Here is a 21,267-nt window from a genome sequence, read left to right as displayed (position 1 = left end):
TTGACAGAATTTCTGCCACTAAAATTGAAATGTCATGAATCAAAGTTATGGGCATGTTTGACTTGACAGTGAAGTGAAGTGTCTCCACCGCTTCCGGTCACATGCGGTCTTCTTCACCTATGGTCACAAGGTGTTGGCATGTTTTAATTATCTTTAAATAGCATCTTGAGACTCCCCTAGAGTCACCAAAACGTTCTACAACATCATTTTAAGATGTTCATGGATCTTTGCGAGTCACAATCGAATGCTTCATTTCATCACTATTTAGGATTTACTGTGACAAATTGGTATACACGGATGTGTACAAAGGACACTTTCAAAGGGGCTGCTGTGCGAAGGGACCATTAAAGACATTTCTATTGTGTTGTCTTGTTTTAATGTCAATGTAGTTTCTTTTCTTTGTCAAATTTGTTCTTGTATGTTCCTTCCACCCACTGTGCAAAAGAAAATAATTCATGGGCAAACTCACAGCTTTGATTTCTTAAGCAGAGCTTGCATGACAACTGACATTCTTTGCCAAAAACAAGTGAATCATTTATGAATTTATTTGTTAGTGTAGTGGCTCCTCCTCAAAACTGTGGTCATTTATGCGCTTCTCTGGCATTTATTCCAAATCTGTGGACACCACCATACAGCTGACACAGCACATAATAAAGCCCTAGCAGCTGCCTTAGCATATATCATTCTTTTCTTTTTTTTAATGAAATATACTTTGATTAATGGACACTCGAGATGTGAATATAGTCTTTTTGAAATTGATATATAGCGTCATCAACAAATCTAATGTGTACTATAAATATATTCTATCAAAGCCAAATATGAATCACTGGATTACACTCACTGGGTTTTATTCAGGACCTTGGCAATGCCCTGTGATAACTGGTAAGATGGGAAATAATAAGCCAAGTCCATGCAAATCATAGAGGGGAAAGTTAAGTATCAGTATCCTGTGTATTAAAACATTTACTTACATTTAAATAATTTGTAAATCAGTGATATAGTCATAAACCCCTTCTACCTAAAAGGTGACTTTCTTTCATTTCTTAAAGTAAAAAGCTTAAAGCATTCATGAGTCAACATGTTTTTGGTGTTAAACTATCCATGTTGGCAGTACTTTGAAAATCTGCTTCCAGGAGATATTATAACACGTCTATCATTAATCGCAAGACCATCAGCCTGAATTTTATTCCAGAGATCTCAGAAATGTGTGTCCTGTAACTATACTCCAGTGACATTTCAATGCTCCTCCAAATTTAAATTTAATTACTAGCTGCAATATCAAAAATAACAGGAGACAGATGCATCACATTAAACTGTTCGCTTGAAATCATTGTCCCTGTAAACAATTAATTGGAACCAAACAACCACATATGATGCAGTACAGTTTTGTAAATTACCAGTGGACATGCTGTGGATATCCCTGCCTACGGTCACTCATATCCAAGGCCCTAAATATCTCTCCATGATGATAATTGACTTGGTTACTGACAGGACATGTTCAACCAGGTATATACTATTTAATGTTGAGGATAATTTAGAGACTATTGTGTCAGAATACAGAAGAACAGTATATATAATATGTATATATATTGGATATAACTGCATCATAAATTGCTATATAATAGGTATAGAAATTTAACAGTTTTGTATCTATTAATTGAACAATGCACTGTGTTTTGTTACACCTAATGAAAATATCCCCTAAAATTGGGATGGTCTTATACGCCATGCCTTGTAAAATAAAGTAAAATAATATTTGAATGCATCATTGTGGATTAATTGTTTAAAAAACATGAAACATGTTGATTAATATAAATTCACTGAGCATATCATTTTCAGTTACCAAGGTGTCAAGCTTTCATGACCAAATTGAGTCCGATACTTGTGCTGAGGAGGCAGACCCTGGTATATAAAAGCAGGAGTCATGGATGACAGATCCAACTGACAGGCATCTAAGACAGGTGAGTTCATTCAGCTGTAGGTTATCGTTATACTGTTCAGTAATACCATACCTACTTTGCCGTTTTGCATTTCATAGCAATGTTTACATTGTTTTCCACATTCAAAATCCTTGATTATCCTGCATAAAATTGATATATTGTCCGTAAACCAATTTTCGTCTCAATAAGCAAGCCCACCTTGGAAATAATAAGCTGTCAGCCAACGATGTAAAGATGTTCATCAGTTGGTGTCTGCAGAAGTTCAAGTTACCAAGAATATTTATCAATGATATATGGAATTTAGCAGACGCTGTGCACAGAGGGATGCAACAGTGCTCCCCGAGCAATGCTTGAATTTAAATATCTTTTTCTTTTATGGCTATGTTAAATCCCTCAGGGATAACTACCTTAAAGGTTTCCCATTAGTGACAACTAACCCAAGTAAAGAAGCTATCTTATATTTTTCGAGGAAGTTGTAAGTGAAACTCCAAGCATATAGTCCATAAAATGCTCACATTTATATACTGTACCTTTGTTTTGTAGCACCTTGACAGACACAAGCATCAAAGGATTTATTGAGTCTGCAGTTGAGGTAAAGTCTCCATTGTTAAAACATTGGTATCTATTCGGTTACCAACTTGAAGTTAATATTTAATTTCTTCTATTCACAGACTCCAATAAAGTGTCATCATGAGCACAGACGCGGAGATGGCGCAGTATGGCGCCGCATCCATATTCCTCCGGAAACCAGAGAAGGAGAGAATTGAGGCCCAGACGTCTCCATTTGATGCCAAAACTGCCTTCTTTGTGGTTGATACTGATGAGATGTATGTCAAGGGTAAACTTGTGAAGAAGGAGGGTGGCAAAGCCACAGTTGAGGCAGAGGGTGGAAAGGTGGGTGAATATTCTATATTTTAAATATATCATTAAAATCATTAATTTCGGTACCCAACATATGAAAACTGATGTAACTGTTTTGTAAAGTTACACATTTAAATTATATATTCCCCATCCAGACTATCACTGTCAAAGAGGATGACATTCATCCCAGGAACCCTCCAAAGTTCGATAAGATGGAGGACATGGCCATGATGACCCACCTCAATGAGCCTTCTGTGCTGTATAACCTCAAAGAGCGTTATGCATCATGGATGATCTACGTAAGTTATTGCTTTGCTTGAATGTACATGTGGAACGTGAATATCATGTTCACCTGATAATGCAATTGTTCAAATATTTTGTATTCTCTGTTGCAACAGACCTATTCAGGGTTGTTCTGCGTTGTCGTGAATCCCTACAAGTGGCTCCCTGTGTATGATGCTATATGTGTAGGAGCATACAGAGGCAAGAAGAGGATTGAGGCACCACCCCACATCTTCTCCATCTCTGACAATGCCTATCAGTTCATGCTCACTGGTAAGTTCAGTTTCTATCCAATTTTATAAGTAAGTATTGGATCAACAAAGATCATGTCTGTATGTTTTGATTTCAGATCGTGAGAACCAGTCTGTCCTGATCACGTGAGTATTACACAGATTATCACACTAAATCTAAAAGTGTTTTAAATAAAGCTACTGAAACTTGACAATGTGCCTTTTCTACCCAAGTGGAGAATCCGGTGCTGGAAAGACTGTCAACACCAAGCGTGTCATCCAGTACTTTGCAACAATTGCAGCTCTTGGTGGTAAAAAGGAGGTTACATCTGGCAAAATTCAGGTAAAATAGTTTGGGAGAATAAAGCTGTAAATAGAAGAAAAGTATTTTAGATGTTTTACTTGTATCTAAAATCTTCTCTTGGCAGGGCTCCCTTGAGGACCAAATTGTTGCAGCTAACCCTCTGCTGGAGGCCTATGGTAATGCCAAGACTGTGAGAAACGACAACTCTTCCCGTTTTGTAAGTAATAGGAGAAATTTATACACACGTACAGTATATATATACAACTTTAATTGTGAAATAGCTCATATTGTTACTAATTTCACTGTTCAGGGTAAATTCATCAGAATTCACTTTGGTTCTACTGGAAAGCTGTCTTCAGCTGATATTGAGACATGTAAGTTTGCAGAACAGCACAGTATGTAATCAGTGTCTACACACACACACACATATATATGTGTATATATCTTTATATATATACATATATTTGTATATATATAATGTAATGTTGGGCCCACGGTTGGTGTAGTGGTTAGCATTCTTGCCTTTGCAGCAAGAAGACCTGGGTTCCTGGGTTCCAGCCCCGTTTGGGACAACTTCGGAACAAGGGCCTTTCTGCAAGGAGTTTGCATGTTCTCCCAGTGTGTGCATGGGTTTTTCTCCGGGTTCTCCGGCTTCCTCCCACAGTCCAAAAACATGTGATATGGGGGTTAGGTGAATTGGTCACTCTAAATTGACCGTAGGTGTGAATGGTTGTTTGTCTCTATATGTGGCCCTGCGATGGACCAGCCGAACTGTCCAGGGTGTACCCCTCCTATCGCCCAATGTCAGCTGAGATAGGCACAGCACCCCCCACGACCACCTGGTGGAGGATAAAGCGGTAGATAATGGATGGATATGTAATGTTTAAGTATTAGTCTCCGAGTAATAAATGGACCTAAAAGATGGCGGAAACTAGGCTGAGAGCAGAAGTCAGCATTTGCGAGCAACAGTATGGTTTCATGCCGACAAAGAGTACTACAGATGCAAGTATGAAACATGACTAGGCTTTTATTAAGAAAGCAACATTTGGGGTTTTAAACTGAAAAGATATCCGGTTGTTAAAAGTATTTTTCTGCATTGGAGTACTGCAGATTACTGTTGATGGGCTGCTGCTATATTTTTCTACTGTTCTTTAAGAAATGTTAAATTCTGCGTATTAATCTAATCCTTTAAGACCATCTGATTTTGGCTGACATTTGGTGACGCAATGCAAAACTCTCCTTTCGTTTTGTGTTGTGGGGAAGCTCATGCATGTGTGGTTGTGGCCAAAGTAACATACTAAATATGACAAGGCAGGAAGTTGTACATACCTTTCCATGATTTAGTTCTTGTTTATTCAACTTGTTTTTCTTAGATCTGCTGGAGAAGTCACGTGTCACCTTCCAGCTGTCTGCTGAGAGGAGTTACCATATCTTCTATCAGTTGATGACTGGCCACAAGCCTGAGCTGTTGGGTATGACAAAAACATGAAAATGACTGTACATTTAATTACAGCATAAAAATGAGTCATTCATGTATTTCTTCATGTAAAAAGACACCATCATGAGAAAATCTCCAGAATGTTATATCTGTTTTTCTAGAGGCACTTCTGATCACCACCAACCCCTATGACTATCCAATGATCAGTCAGGGTGAAATCACTGTCAAGAGCATCGATGACATTGAGGAGTTCATTGCAACAGATGTAAAATTTCCCATTTCAATGATATCAGGATTGTAATCGTGATAAGAAATGTATTAATAAAATTAATGAATACATTTCTTTGTAATGCAGACTGCCATTGACATTTTGGGATTCACTGCAGAGGAAAAGCTGGGCATCTACAAGCTGACTGGTTCTGTGGTGCATCATGGAAACATGAAATTCAAGCAGAAGCAGCGTGAGGAGCAGGCTGAACCTGATGGCACTGAGGGTAAATTTCTTAGCATTTCTCTTCAAATACATCTGTAACAAATGATACTCATTAATCAAAACATGACAGTTCACTGATTTTAACATTTGTCTTTCCATCAGTGGCTGACAAAATCGCTTACCTCGTGGGCCTGAACTCAGCTGATATGCTGAAAGCTCTGTGTTACCCAAGAGTCAAGGTCGGAAATGAGATGGTGACCAAAGGTCAGACCGTCCCACAGGTACAAAGACAGGGAATCTCAGATGTCAATAAATCAAAATACAATAATAAAGTGGTTCCTAAAATGCTGCTCTTTTTTCCAGGTCAATAATTCTACCATGGCTCTGTGCAAGTCTATTTATGAGAAAATGTTCTTGTGGATGGTCATCCGTATCAATGAGATGCTGGACACAAAGCAGGCTAGACAATACTTCATTGGAGTGTTGGATATCGCTGGATTCGAGATCTTTGATGTGAGTAATATGCATTTCAGCTGTTAAACAGTTGGACACAATTTTGCATTGAAACTGATCAACTTCCCATGATAACAGTTCAACAGCTTGGAGCAACTCTGCATCAACTTTACCAATGAGAAACTGCAACAGTTTTTCAACCACCACATGTTTGTCCTGGAGCAAGAGGAGTACAAGAAAGAAGGCATTGAGTGGGAGTTTATCGACTTTGGTATGGACTTGGCTGCCTGCATTGAGCTGATTGAGAAGGTAAGTTGCAACTTCAGCATATACGTGATTTCTTTTATAATGTGCAAATGGTTGCTTCGGCAGGTCTGTTTTTATGTTACATGAAATGTTGGTTTTCCTCAGCCAATGGGCATCTTCTCCATCCTTGAAGAGGAGTGCATGTTCCCCAAGGCCTCTGACACAACTTTCAAGAACAAGCTGCATGATCAGCATCTTGGCAAAACCAAGGCCTTTGAAAAGCCAAAGCCTGCAAAGGGCAAGGCTGAGGCCCACTTCTCCCTGGTTCACTATGCTGGTACCGTGGACTACAACATCTCTGGCTGGCTGGACAAGAACAAGGACCCCCTGAATGATTCAGTGGTTCAGCTTTACCAGAAGTCTTCAAACAAACTGCTGGCTATGCTGTATGCTGCCCATGCTGGAGCTGAGGGTAAGAAACAAGACTGACGAAAGTACAGCAATTGTACTGTACAATAATGTGTGCATTGTTGTTGAAATTACTTTTTCAGCTGTAACCATTATATCAGAAAGTGCAGTTTATGATGCTACAGAAAGAACAACAAGATAGTAACAATAGTGGAAAATGTATCTGTTATACATATATAAGATTGTGGTCCTATGTCTGTGGGCAATGTCAATTGTCTCATTATGCTTTTCTTAACAGAGGCTGCTGGCAAAAAGGCTGGCAAGAAGAAGGGTGGTTCTTTCCAGACTGTGTCTGCTCTTTTCAGAGTATGCCTTTTTATATCTCTGAGTTACAACTAAAACTATCATATTGAAACAATGTTGACAGACTGTATTGTGTCACTGATCCACAGGAGAATTTGGGCAAGCTGATGACCAACTTGAGGAGCACTCATCCTCACTTTGTGCGTTGCCTGATTCCCAATGAAACAAAGTGCCCGGGTAAGAAGGTCACAGTCTTACTTGCTGAACATGACGTTACAATGTGTTACAAATAAATATGTTAACTTTATTCATTTTCAACGTACAGGTCTTATGGAGAACTTCTTGGTCATCCACCAGTTGAGGTGTAATGGTGTGCTGGAAGGCATCAGAATTTGCAGAAAGGGCTTCCCCAGCAGAATCCTCTATGGTGATTTCAAGCAGAGGTGACACTACTGTTGATTACAAAAATTCAAGTTGACTTCATGCAAGGTATCATGATGATGGAACACAGGAAGGCATGCAACAACAAAATCATCACTTTCTCTTGTAGATACAAAGTTCTGAATGCCAGTGTCATCCCTGAGGGACAGTTCATTGACAACAAGAAAGCTTCAGAGAAGCTGCTGGGCTCCATTGATGTGGACCACACTCAGTACAAGTTTGGGCACACAAAGGTACACATCTATGAACAGTATTCATAGCTGCTGCTGGTGTATGTACATTATGTGTCATATCAAGATTTACTGATGAATGTTTCCTTTATTGCGCAACAAGGTGTTCTTCAAAGCTGGTCTGCTGGGTACCCTGGAGGAGATGAGAGATGAGAAACTGGCTTCGCTGGTGACCATGACTCAGGCCCTCTGCAGAGGTTATGTCATGAGAAAGGAGTTTGTTAAGATGATGGAGAGGAGGTAGGATAACAGCACAATATACACAAGTGTTCTGTCTATTGTCTATATATAAAAAACTGACATTTTGTTATAATTTGATGTATTTTCTAGAGAATCTATCTTCTCCATCCAGTACAACATTCGTTCATTCATGAATGTGAAAAACTGGCCATGGCTGAAACTGTACTTCAAGGTCAAGCCTCTTCTGAAGAGTGCTGAGACTGAAAAGGAGCTGCAACAGATGAAGGACAACTATGAAAAGATGCAAACAGACCTGGCTACGGCTCTGGCCAAAAAGAAGGATCTGGAGGAGAAGATGGTTTCCCTCATGCAGGAAAAGAATGATTTGCAACTGCAAGTGGCATCTGTAAGTGGTATCTAGTATAATTTCATCCATATTGTGTATGTGCATTTACAAAATTCTGTTTTATTCCATACTCAACAAAATAACAAACATATATATTTTATATTCAAAATATCCTATAGGAAGGTGAGAATCTCTCTGATGCTGAAGAAAGGTGTGAAGGGCTCATTAAGAGCAAGATCCAGCAAGAGGCCAAACTCAAAGAGACAACTGAGAGACTGGAGGATGAAGAAGAAATGAATGCAGAATTGACTGCAAAGAAGAGGAAGCTGGAAGATGAGTGCTCTGAGCTGAAGAAGGACATTGATGACTTGGAGCTCACCTTGGCTAAAGTGGAGAAGGAGAAACATGCCACAGAAAACAAGGTTTGATTTATTCAAACTCCTAATTGACGTGTGACGTTATGTCTTGTGCTCTTTTTATTTATTGAACTTGGGGGAAACGGGAAATATTTAACTTTGCAAACCATTTTAGGTGAAAAATCTGACAGAGGAAATGGCATCTCAAGATGAGAGCAATGCCAAGTTGAGCAAAGAGAAGAAAGCCCTCCAAGAGGCCCACCAGCAAACTCTGGATGATCTCCAAGCAGAGGAAGACAAAGTCAACACTCTGACCAAGGCCAAGACAAAGTTGGAGCAACAAGTGGATGATGTGAGTAAAGTGTTGCTTGGAGAATTTAGTTTTCCCTGCAGGGACATTTACAATTGTAAATATTGATGCACTATGTTTTAAAAGCCTACAATCAAGTTGTCATCTCTTAGCTTGAAGGATCTCTGGAGCAAGAGAAGAAGCTCCGCATGGACCTTGAGAGAGCCAAGAGGAAGCTGGAGGGTGATCTGAAACTGGCTCAGGAATCCATTATGGATCTGGAGAATGACAAGCAGCAGTCTGATGAGAAGATCAAAAAGTATGTTTTGAATTGTATTAGGTTGTTACTTGCAACTCAAAGGTGACCCAAAGAAGAGCATGAAACATGGCAACGAAAGCTGTCTTTATCTATTTTAAGGACAACTTTGAAATAAGACAGCTCATCACAATCAATTTAACAGAGATATTCAGTCAAATGCCAATGTCATGGAGACATCGCCAGAATAGAAAGAAGAGTGAATATTTGCTTAATTTCCTCTTACAGGAAGGACTTTGAGATCAGCCAGCTCCTCAGCAAGATTGAGGATGAACAGTCCCTTGGTGCACAGCTTCAGAAGAAGATCAAAGAGCTCCAGGTAACAACATTTATTGAGTAAACCCTTCCCAAAACTTTACAATTCTGTTATGAAGACTTCATTATACAATTTTAATTAAATATAGGCTCGTATTGAGGAGCTGGAGGAGGAAATTGAGGCTGAAAGGGCTGCTAGAGCTAAGGTTGAGAAGCAAAGAGCTGACCTCTCCAGGGAGCTGGAGGAGATCAGTGAGAGGCTTGAAGAAGCTGGAGGAGCAACAGCTGCTCAGATTGAGATGAACAAGAAGCGCGAGGCTGAGTTCCAGAAGCTGCGTCGTGACCTTGAAGAGGCAACTCTGCAGCATGAATCCACTGCAGCAGCTCTTCGTAAGAAGCAGGCCGACAGTGTTGCTGAGTTGGGAGAGCAGATCGACAACCTCCAGCGTGTCAAGCAGAAGCTGGAGAAGGAGAAGAGCGAGTACAAGATGGAGATTGATGACCTCACAAGCAACATGGAGGCTGTTTCCAAATCAAAGGTGAATCTTTCAGATTTATTCACCCATTTATTTATTTTTGATTTATCTAGATTTAATTATACTAACTATAAAAACTATGGGCTTTAAATATATTTTGATAATTATGGCAATTTGGTACAGATACAACTAAGAGTAGTGATATGACAAAACCATCAAATCAATAAATGTTTGTTCTACATATTGTTAACAGGGCAACTTGGAGAAAATGTGCAGGACTCTTGAGGACCAGCTGAGTGAGCTCAAATCTAAAAATGATGAGAATGTTCGCCAGCTTAATGACATTAATGCACACAAAGCCAGACTGCAGACAGAGAATGGTAAGTCACTTGTAGTGTTATTATTATTATCATCATCATTATTGTTATCACTGTTACAGTGATGTATGGACCTATTATTCCTAAGGTGAGTTTTCACGTCAGCTTGAGGAGAAGGAAGCTCTTGTTTCACAGCTGACCAGGGGCAAGCAGGCCTTCACCCAGCAGATTGAGGAGCTTAAGAGGCACATTGAGGAGGAAGTGAAGGTATTTCAATAACCCCCCCCCCAATATAAAAATTATTAAACAAACATCTTGTGGACGTTATCAAGACATGGTTCTGCTGCTACTACGAACAAGTTACATCAACATGTTTCATCACAATGTTCAACAGGCCAAGAATGCTCTGGCCCACGCTGTTCAGTCTTCCCGTCATGACTGTGATCTGCTCAGAGAGCAGTATGAGGAAGAGCAGGAGGCAAAGGCTGAGCTGCAGAGGGGAATGTCCAAGGCCAACAGTGAGGTGGCTCAATGGAGAACCAAGTATGAGACTGATGCTATCCAGCGCACTGAGGAACTGGAGGAGGCCAAGTAAGTTTCTACTTTCTCAGAGACTACATTTGTTATTGTGTACTTTTAACCATTCTAAAAATGCTTCATCATGACAGGAAAAAGCTTGCCCAGCGTCTGCAGGATGCTGAGGAAGCAGTTGAGGCTGTTAACTCCAAGTGTGCCTCTCTGGAGAAGACCAAGCAGAGGCTGCATGGTGAGGTTGAGGACCTCATGATTGATGTGGAGAGAGCTAATTCTCTGGCTGCTAACCTTGACAAGAAGCAGAGGAACTTTGATAAGGTGCACCCCCAACAGAGAGCATTGTGTCAGTGTTTATTCAACTGAATAAGTGAATGAATTAGGATGATACATTTCCTACTTACCTGCATTACTTAGGTCCTTGCAGAGTGGAAACAGAAGTATGAAGAAGGCCAGGCAGAATTGGAAGGAGCCCAGAAGGAGGCTCGCTCTCTCAGCACTGAGCTGTTCAAGATGAAGAACTCTTACGAGGAGGCTCTGGATCATCTGGAGACCATGAAGAGAGAGAACAAGAACTTACAGCGTATGTTAATCTTTCTAATTAAAAATGCAACTGATTCTTTGATCTCTGAAAATAATAACATTTACTATTTTCCTTGCAGTCCAGCTGCTCTAGATCACTTTGAAACTGAATTTTTGTTTTAATTGTTCAATAGAGGAGATTTCAGACCTGACTGAACAGTTAGGCGACACTGGAAAGAACATTCATGAGCTGGAGAAATCCAAGAAGACAATAGAGGTTGAGAAGTCTGAGATTCAGACAGCACTGGAGGAGGCTGAGGTAAAAGAGTTTAAAACTGAATACAATACACATTTCCTTTGGGAAATGAATACTTTAAATCAACACATATGTATGTCATTACTCTTATCAAGCAATGTTTATTAATGTAATTGTATAATATCATTTAAAGGGCACACTGGAGCATGAGGAGGCCAAGATTCTCCGTGTTCAGCTTGAGCTCAACCAGGTCAAAGGTGAAGTTGACAGGAAGCTGGCAGAGAAGGATGAGGAGATGGAGCAGATCAAGAGGAACAGCCAGAGGGTGATTGACTCCATGCAGACCACTCTGGATGCTGAGGTCAGGAGCCGGAATGATGCCATGAGAATCAAGAAGAAGATGGAGGGAGACCTGAATGAAATGGAGATTCAGCTGAGCCATGCAAACAGACAGGCTTCTGAAGCCCAGAAACAACTGAGGAACGTCCAGGGACAGCTTAAGGTCAGTTTTGTGCAAAGCCTTGATCGCTTGAGTGAATGAAAGCAAAGTTAATTGCTTATTTTTATTGTCATCATCAGGATGCCCAACTGCACCTTGATGATGCTCTTAGAGGACAGGAGGACATGAAGGAACAGGTTGCCATGGTGGAGCGCAGAAATGGTCTGATGCTGGCTGAGATTGAGGAACTGAGAGTAGCTCTTGAACAGACAGAGAGAGGTCGCAAAGTGGCTGAACAGGAGCTGGTTGATGCTAGCGAGCGTGTCGGCCTGCTGCACTCTCAGGTTAGTTTACAGTCGGTAAAAAGAAAGTAGTTTAGGAAATCATTATATTATATTAAACATGTTTTTTTTCCCTCAAACATCCAGAACACCAGTCTTCTGAACACGAAGAAGAAGCTGGAGTCTGACCTGGTCCAGGTTCAGGGTGAAGTAGATGATTCTATTCAGGAAGCAAGGAATGCTGAGGAGAAGGCCAAAAAGGCTATCACTGATGTGAGTGTACATCTAGAATAACAGCTGACTCTCATGTGCTTTTTGTCCAAAAGAAAATGGAATAACAGGGCAAATGTTATTTCAGGCTGCCATGATGGCTGAGGAGTTGAAGAAGGAGCAGGACACAAGTGCTCACCTGGAGAGGATGAAGAAGAACTTGGAGGTCACAGTCAAGGACCTGCAGCATCGTCTGGATGAGGCTGAGAACCTCGCCATGAAGGGTGGCAAGAAGCAGCTCCAGAAACTGGAGTCCAGGGTATGAACTGCATAAAAAAATTAAATATACATTTTGGAGGAACTTCACACTTGGTGAAATAAAATCTACCTTTACCTTTTTGTATAATATTACTGATGTATTCTTAATGGTTATTTCTCAGGTGCGTGAGCTCGAGTCAGAAGTTGAAGGTGAGCAAAGACGTGGAGCTGATGCCGTTAAAGGAGTTCGCAAGTATGAGAGGAGAGTGAAGGAGCTGACATACCAGGTAATTTCCACCAAAACTACAATTGTAGTCCTTTACATTTCTTTTCCTTATCATTTGTTGTAATCCTTTACTTGTACAGACTGAAGAGGACAAGAAGAACGTGGCCAGACTTCAGGACCTCGTGGACAAGCTTCAACTCAAAGTGAAGGCTTACAAGAGACAGTCTGAAGAAGCTGTAAGTTCACCTATGGCATGTTTTCACACTGTGCTTAACCTGTATTATGACAATTAACTCTCCTTTCAACAAGTCATTATAACCCCAATTCCTTCACAGGAGGAACAGGCCAATACCCACCTCTCCAGACTGAGGAAGACCCAGCATGAGATGGAAGAGTCTCAGGAGCGTGCTGACATTGCTGAGTCCCAGGTCAACAAGCTGAGAGCCAAGAGCCGTGAACATGGAAAGGTAATATCTAAAGACTGTTTCTCACATAACAGTACCCTTTATTTGGGAGTACTACTTTATGTTTGGTGCTGACAAAGTATCACTGTTTTTAAGTGCATGTGCAAAACTATTTCTTTGATAATGTGAAACAACCTTATTTTACTTTTTTAATAATTTTGATACTTTTTTTTTCTTTAGGCTGACACTGCCGAGTAAGACATTGTATCCATATGAAGCCATTCAACAGTGTTCGTAAAATATGAACCCACTGTTGAATTATGTACTGTAATATTTCAATAAAGATTTGGCATCTTACTCATCATTTATTTTGTGTCTGTATATTTTCAATCAACTCAATATCATGACTTTATTATACAAAACATATGGTTCATATCGACATTATCTATATCAAATTGATCGTATGATAACACTGAGCAGTTTTTGTTTTTATATGTTTCAAGGAATTATCAGCTTCCTGGATATCAAAGTGCCAGTTTAACTTTAGTTAAGCAACATTCTCAATAAATATAGGTAAATGAACTGAAAGTTATTTGCACAGTATAAATATAAGCTCTCTCTCTCTAAATATGTATTAACAATCAGTAAGAACTGTCCAAGGTACCCCGCCTATCGCCATATTGGCACGTGTCCCTCATGTGGAGGATAAAGCGGTAGAAGAAGTTATTTATTACTATTGGTTGTGACACTGAAAATATTTTTTGCTATAGCCTTGAAGAAAAATATTTCCATATATAAAAATGATTGCGTCTTCATGACTTAGAAACGTTATTTAAAATCATAAAATGGAACTTTCAAAAGTTAAATATTGAAGTGCAATCAATAGTGCAGAGAAAAGAGGGGGAGAAAATATACATCAAATTTGCCCTCAATTGAAAACATGATAATATGTTGCACAGTTTAAGGTCTTTGCCACAAGAGTGGTGGTTGCTGGTCTTTAAAGCGGGGAAAGCGATAATTGTGTAACTGTGAAAGTACAGTGTACGATATGTACAAACCGAAATGGGCTATATCACCAAGCAAATAACACACAACCAGCTGCTTGTGTTTCTAGACAGTCTTTCTAGTTTCACTTGCAAAATCAATTGAGACATTTATGACATTTTAGAGGAAGCAGAGCTTCCCTTGCTGTCTTAGGGCAATAAGCTGACATATACAGTATTTACAAATGAGAATTTGTGTGACATCCAGTTACAGTGGACATAAATACTAAATAATATAAATTAATACATATTTGCAAAGATTGACCCATACTTACTTACTTAGGCCCTCTTTGGCTGATCTTTCTATTTGAGTCCAGGTGGTTCCACTCATCCTGAGCTCCGCCTCAGTGTCTCGCCTCCAGCTCGTCCTGGGCCATCCCCTCTTCTGCTTTCCTTGAGGGTTCCAAGTCAAGGACTGGCGTGTCACATTACTAGCTGGTTTTCACAACGTGTGTCCAATCCAGCCCTACGTTCTCTTTCTATTGGGTGATGGAGTCCTGGTTGGCTCCCTGCCAGAGCTCCTCATTCCTGATGTGGTCAGGCCACCAGATCTTGAAGATTCGCCTCAGGCATCCGTTGACAAATGTCTGGATTTTCAGCAGTGTCCGCTTTGTCATTCTCCATGTTTTGGAGCCATATAGGAAGACAGACTTCACATTGGAATTGAAAATCCTCAGCTTCGTCACTTCTCATATCTCCTTGGAGGCCCAGATGTACTTCAGCATGATGAACACTGGCCTTGCCTTGCCAATCCTTGCGGCCACATCTCTATCCATGCCACCCAACTTGTCCACCACACTGCCCAGATCGTTGAGCAATATAGGGCTGTCATTGGTAATGTTTGCCTTCATCACCTGTTTCTTTTTCCTGCTGATCTTCAGGCCCACCTTTGCTGAGACCTCTGCCATGCGTGATGTCTTCTCCTGCATCTGGGCATGTCGGTGAGAGGGAAGTGCCAGATCATCAGCAAAGTCCAGGTCTTCCCTGTGTCCAAAGGGTCCACCGTATACCGTTTCTTGTTCCCTCTGTGGTGGACTTCATTATCCAGTCTATGGCAAGCAAAAACAAGAAAGATGACTGCAAACAACCTTGACGTACGCCTGTCTTCACTGGGAAGCTGTCTGACAATTGGCCGCCATGGATTACTCTGCATGACATGTCTTGGTATGTGTTCTGGATGATGATCAATTTCTTTGGCAGCTGAGCCCAATGCCGACTTCATATGTTCTAGCAGCATTCTTCAGAATTTTTCCTGGCACTGACAGCAACATGATCGCCCTGTAGTTGCCACAGTTACTTAGGTCTCCTTTCTTGGGCAGCTTCACTGTACTTCCCTCCCGCCACCACTCTTCTGGATTCTCCTCTTTATCCCAGATCTTCGTGAACAGGCTGTGGAGCATGTCTGTGGCTGTGCTGATGTCCGCCTTGATGGCCTCTGCTGGTATTCCATCAGGACCAGCTGCTTTTCCACTCTTCAGTGTCTTTATGGCTTTTTGAATCTCCTCGAATGTCTGCAGGCTCTTCCGTTGGTAGATCATAACACTGCACCACATGAACTTGATCCTTCTCTTGTTGGTGGTGAATGTGGCAGTGGTGATTCTTGAGTTGACCAGCTGACCTTGGTTCCCTGTGGTTCCTTGGACAGCATCAAGGCCATTCCCTCAGTGTGTGGGGCATTGTCTTGCTCGTGTCCCGAGTACAGCACTGTCTCTCCAGTTGTCAGCCTCAGCTGACCGGACTGTACCCATTGGGTCTCATCTAGTCCCAGCAGCGTGATGTTGTACTTCTCCATCTACCTTGCCACCTGTGCTGCTTTCCCCGCCCTGTACATGGTGTGGACGTTCCAGGTGGCATACTTGGTAATCCTCTTGGGTGTGAGAAGGTGGGTCAGCCTTGCAGCTTCTTGTAAGCTTTCACTGCAATGTGTCATATTACTTCATATTAAAGGCCCTTACTAACTCAAGCCATGTCCTTGTTGAATTGTCATCCGGGGTTATCCTGTATCTCATACCCATAATGCATTAAACCAGACCGTTTCGTCCCATTTGGTTTGGTTGCTTTCACACCAGAGGAACCGTACCAAAGTAGGGCAGATAAAGGTTGAGTTGGTGCGCACCAAAGGACCGAGATTACATTCAGACCTACGCAAGTGAAAGCACCCCACGACTCATCAAATTGAAAAAGAATAATTTGTACAAAAGTGCAAACGAAAAGAAAAGAGAACTTTAAAGTTATGAAAGGCCAAACTTACAGAATAGAGACATAGACATGGCTGATACTATAAATTCCCCTCTCTCTGCCAATTATTCCTACTCCACTTGTTCTTGTATACTGTATCTGGTAGTATGATTTTAACCACACAAAAAAAACACTTGGTTATGTCATTAGTGAATAGTGGCAATTATCCTTAACTGTACCATTATAACTGGGTCACATGTCATCAGAATCTTAAAGATTTTTCATCTAAACATTTTGTTTTGTGAGGTTGTTATTTTGGTCTTATCTGTCGGCCTCTCTTCTTATATTACATTTCCAGGAGGGACATGACTTCCCTACAGTGTGCAGTTTGAAAGGTATCTCAGATCTCTAAGACATGTTTATCCTACAAACATAAACCAGTGGCATTTTAATGCTTCTCAGTGAAACCTAGTACTGGTTGAGACCTCAAAATTAAACAGGCACACCTGCCAGTCAAACACTACGCACAACTACACTATAAGGAAATACAAATAATAAAGTATGTTTATTTTCACCCAGTGAATCACTGAATGTGCAATTGAGCATTGCTAGTTTAATGAGTTGCTTTTATATCATAAAAAAACATTTTATGAAATTAAATTTTTTGAAAGGCACATTAAATATGTATACTCTCTATAATGTTTGTATAATGTATTGTAGGTGTATAGGCAGGTTAACATCTGAATTTTCAGCACATTATCTATCCATTGAAACGTTTCCTTAAGTGAAAATGTGTGGTGTGGACAGAGATGGTTTCTATATTAAGCCAACACAAATCAATTCAAAGAATGTAAGACTGAAGCCACTGAGACAATGCTCTTGAGCATGTTGTTAGGACTCAACAGTGAACGCGTGGCATTTGTAATGGTGAGACACTCACAATTACAGCATAACAATCGGCTCAATGTAAGCTCTAAACGTTTGCAGGAATTCATGTACTCTACTGTCATGACTTAGTGGCAAGTGTGCCCACTTCTTTGAGTGCTCAGAGAGGTGACAATCAGTAAAAATGAATCGGAATCCTAATCGCTCTCTAAATTTATGACCAGTACAGATTGCCAAAACAGCCCATTCATAAAAACGGTGTTGACTGGTTTACACAAAATGAATCGTGGCTCACAATAAAGGTCAATCTTTTTAATTATTATTCTTTTGAGTGGCTGTGGTTCAGTAACTAAGTGCGTCAGTCTCCAACTGTAATGTCAGGGTTTCAATTCCTGGCTCATTTCGGCAATGTGTCATTGGGCAAAACACTTAATCCCAAAGACATATCCAGCCATTGCATGTGCTTAAGGGAACCATGGGTTTTTACATTAAACAAAATCTAAGTCAGGGCACGTACAGATGCTCTGAGAAGTGAGTTCTTGACCTCTTGAGACATTGATCACAAATATGCAAATACCCAAAGGTCAACGTTCAGCACATTAACCAATATACAAAGTCACATCAAAGATATATAAAACAACCAATGTAAATCCAAATATTATAACCGTATAAACCAACATGAGAAGATAGAATAAGTCATACAAACGCAAAAACAAAATGCAAATCAATACATAATCCCTTCAGTGGGTACAATCTAAGATCCATTCTAAAAATGACATTGTGCACAAAACATCGTTTTCAAAAAAATTGTCATTTGATCAAGGCACATAAATACACTGTCTCGAACTGCTAAACCTATGGGCGGCAGTGTAGGGAGAAGGATAAAGCCATGCAAGCCAATCAGAATCCTCAGAATCAACAACCACGAATAAACCTAAAATCTAAACTAAGACCCTGTTTCTCCCAGTTGACACGACAACACATAACCTGCGTTCTTAGAAATCTCCAGTTTGGCCGGAGTTTTTAGAAATCATCGTTTTCTGTGAAAAAGGTTTTTTTTAAGTTTTTTTGTGTAAATGAGAGGCTAAACCTGCGTTTTCCCTTCGTGTAAACAGGGCCTGAGACTTAAGGGGACCTATCGGTAATGCTTAACTAATAACCAATGACAGATAGCTTGAAAAGGATCAGATGAACGATGGTATAACGGTATAATCTTCATGCGGCTGCTGAGCTATTAAACTTGATGGACTAACAACAGTAGTCCATATGACTATGGAATGTCATTCTTGCTGGCTTCAAGACTGTAATGTGGTTCTTCAGTGCACTACTTTGCTGGTGAAATCCTTGGCCCACCACCATGGAAAAAAGCTGGTTGAAACATGAATGAATTAGTCAATATGACAGCCTGAGTCAGTCCTGGTCTGAATGACATACAAAGGTTTTTAAGTCTTTGGCTCACCACCTCAACTTTCTTTTTCTCATTATAATTTATCATCTCTGCATAAAGTATTTCATTTGAAATTAAAATGTTAAGTTGAGGTGTCCACATGGATCAATACAATAAGAAACTGTACATCAAACAAAAGAAAATACAGAGCGCTCAACCAACACCAATCCTTGGTGTTCGTACTATGTCACTAACAAGTGTAATGATCTTGAACCTTGCCAGACTCCTCCTCTAAAGACAAACATAGAGTGTTTTATTTCAGTTTATGACCTTAGCACGAGGCTCAGCTCTACAGAGTCAAGGTCAAGGCAAAAGAAAAGGTTGGACAGTACATCTGTTCCTACTTATATGTTTGTCTTCACCTTATAAAAAACATAAAGCCAAATTAAAACAGATGCTGATATGAATTTGTGATGAATAAAATATGAAAAAACACTGTAACACCTTACAATAAGGGAACTAGGGAGTCCTGTCTCTCGTAGTTTAAGATGATAAATCCATCCATCCATTATCTACCACTTTATTCTCCACTGGATGGTCGCGGGGGGTGCTGTGCCTATCTCATCTGACATAGGGCGATAGGCAGGGTACACCCTGGACAGTTCGCCAGTCCATTGCAGAGCCATGATAAATCCTAAATCATAATATAAATATCGACAAATCATATTGTATTTTATTTTATTTAAGGTCTATAATGGCTACAGATCAATCTAGCACAATCTAAATAGGAAAACTAAGCACAGCACGGTGTCTCTTAAACAAGTTGACTAAAAAAACGACTGGTGGCGTGTGTCAGACACGTGCGTCAAGTCTGTTGAAAACCTTTGACCCCTACTTGACAGGCATGACAACATATGTGTGCACAAAAGCTCACCTACTCCCTGAGGTCAAATGTATGTCATTCCTGAAGGTCATCTCCAGACGGTTAAATAAACAAACAAAAGGCAATAAGACCACCACACTCAATCCTCAAGATGTAAAAACACTGATTATTCATTCAATTTTTTACATACACTAATCCTGGTCAGGCTTTTTATTCATGATAGTATTGCAGTTCTGGCATCTCTAACATCTTGTTTATTGGCACAGTACTTATTTTGGGTCTTATCCTCGCCTGGATGGCAAATGTTCATCCATTCTGTTCCAAGGTGATATATAATCCCTCTTCAGCTTTTATGGAAAGGCGCTCAGCCTCAATTTTATCTCAGACATCTGAGCAGTGCAGTGGTCCTGCAACTATGCACCAGTGACATTTACATGCCTCTCCAAAGCCACAGCCTGTGCCTGCCATGACATACTTCAGTAAGAGCATTACTAATAACACAGATGAAATTTTAAAGGTGGGTGACAACTCCCTAAGTATAATAAAGAGTTTAACACGTCCCAAACAAAGGACTTACGAAGTATTGCATCATATTTAATGACAATGACGTTTAATGAGCAAAATAATATAAATAATTAAAATACATTTTGTAAAATTAAAGCATATGAAACATAAGTCAAATATTTGGCTATGAATGCTTCTGACCCTATATTACAAAATATTGGTCCTACCAAATCTGATGTGTCAACCGTACGTCAGTGACTTTTGAATGCTGCTCCAAAACATCAAAACTACCATACCTTGTTAAAACAAAGGACTCATCTTTATTTTTATTAACAGCATACAGGAGTTGGACTTCAACAGCACTAACCAGTATCTGGTTCAAACTCAAATGAATGCATGTGTGTTCACACATTAATCTTCCAGGTAATTGTTATTGTAACTAAATATCTTTTTACAGAATTTTAATGACTTACTAATCTTATTTTAGGCCCCCCGAGAACAAATACCTCGCTCAAACAAATGAACACACGTGGCATCCAATGACAATGACTGTGAATGTCACAGGATTAGCAACAACATGACAAGAATACATGACCAAATTGAGAAAGGCCCACCTACTGAACACCGTCCTGCCTCTATAAAAGAAGCCTCTTGGCACTCAGTCAAGAACTGGTAGGATTCCAACTCAGGTGAGTGCATAACATTAGATGATTGCTGTGAAAATGTGATTGTTTGCATCGTTTCATGATGCACATTGCATACATGCATGATCCCTATGGTACTCGACACAAAATGTGAAGCCAACCTGCAGTTTTTACATTAGATTAAGGATTAATGACACTTTTTAATGTTGAATTGAGGTATTCTGAAATCAATATGGGATCAATTAATTTTCCCAATACTTGATCATTTATCAACAGGCTCAAAAGACCAGACCTGACTGTGTTCAGTCTTCTGTTTGGTCTAAAGCAGGTATACTTTGAATCAAATTACATGCATGAACAATCCTATTAACATCACATTTCTGTATTAAACAAACACAGTATGTATGACCTATCTTATGTATGACCTTATTTTCAGTCTGTTAAGGGGCCATCATGAGCACAGACGTAGAGATGGAGGCCTATGGGCCTGCATCAATCTACCTCCGGAAGCC

General features: G+C 40.1%; 1 protein-coding gene across 1 annotated transcript; it reads left to right on the top strand.

Annotated features, from left to right (window-relative positions):
• The first annotated feature begins 1,886 nt into the window (after nucleotides 1-1,886).
• Nucleotides 1,887-13,595, top strand: LOC310933431 (myosin heavy chain, fast skeletal muscle-like). The gene is made up of 41 exons (XM_083896921.1): nucleotides 1,887-1,961; nucleotides 2,484-2,532; nucleotides 2,612-2,834; nucleotides 2,957-3,100; nucleotides 3,200-3,356; nucleotides 3,433-3,460; nucleotides 3,548-3,656; nucleotides 3,742-3,834; nucleotides 3,928-3,991; nucleotides 4,991-5,089; nucleotides 5,217-5,320; nucleotides 5,411-5,549; nucleotides 5,651-5,769; nucleotides 5,852-6,001; nucleotides 6,080-6,250; nucleotides 6,353-6,659; nucleotides 6,894-6,961; nucleotides 7,048-7,135; nucleotides 7,224-7,341; nucleotides 7,449-7,572; nucleotides 7,673-7,809; nucleotides 7,900-8,155; nucleotides 8,275-8,517; nucleotides 8,627-8,803; nucleotides 8,914-9,059; nucleotides 9,285-9,375; nucleotides 9,461-9,850; nucleotides 10,041-10,167; nucleotides 10,253-10,371; nucleotides 10,499-10,695; nucleotides 10,773-10,956; nucleotides 11,053-11,218; nucleotides 11,352-11,476; nucleotides 11,607-11,915; nucleotides 11,993-12,196; nucleotides 12,281-12,406; nucleotides 12,492-12,662; nucleotides 12,784-12,888; nucleotides 12,968-13,063; nucleotides 13,163-13,294; nucleotides 13,472-13,595. The coding sequence occupies exons 3-41, from the start codon at nucleotides 2,631-2,633 to the stop codon at nucleotides 13,487-13,489; spliced, it is 5,805 nt and encodes a 1,934-aa protein (XP_083753047.1). The 5' UTR covers nucleotides 1,887-1,961; nucleotides 2,484-2,532; nucleotides 2,612-2,630; the 3' UTR covers nucleotides 13,490-13,595.
• The last annotated feature ends 7,672 nt before the right edge of the window (nucleotides 13,596-21,267 follow it).

Source organism: Microchirus variegatus (genome assembly GCF_963457635.1).
Source record: "Microchirus variegatus genome assembly, chromosome: 10".
In the NCBI taxonomy this organism is placed as follows: domain Eukaryota; kingdom Metazoa; phylum Chordata; class Actinopteri; order Pleuronectiformes; family Soleidae; genus Microchirus; species Microchirus variegatus.
The sequence above is the reverse complement of the archived record's forward strand: the minus strand, read 5'-3'. Positions and strand labels throughout refer to the sequence as shown.

Bases quoted from the DNA above. Each gene is read 5' to 3' on its own strand.
- LOC310933431 (XM_083896921.1), top strand. From the start codon at position 2,631: ATGAGCACAGACGCGGAGATGGCGCAGTATGGCGCCGCATCCATATTC. The intron at 8,804-8,913 runs GTGAGTAAAGTG...GTCATCTCTTAG, and splicing joins TGGAGCAACAAGTGGATGAT to CTTGAAGGATCTCTGGAGCA. The intron at 9,376-9,460 runs GTAACAACATTT...AATTAAATATAG, and splicing joins AGAAGATCAAAGAGCTCCAG to GCTCGTATTGAGGAGCTGGA.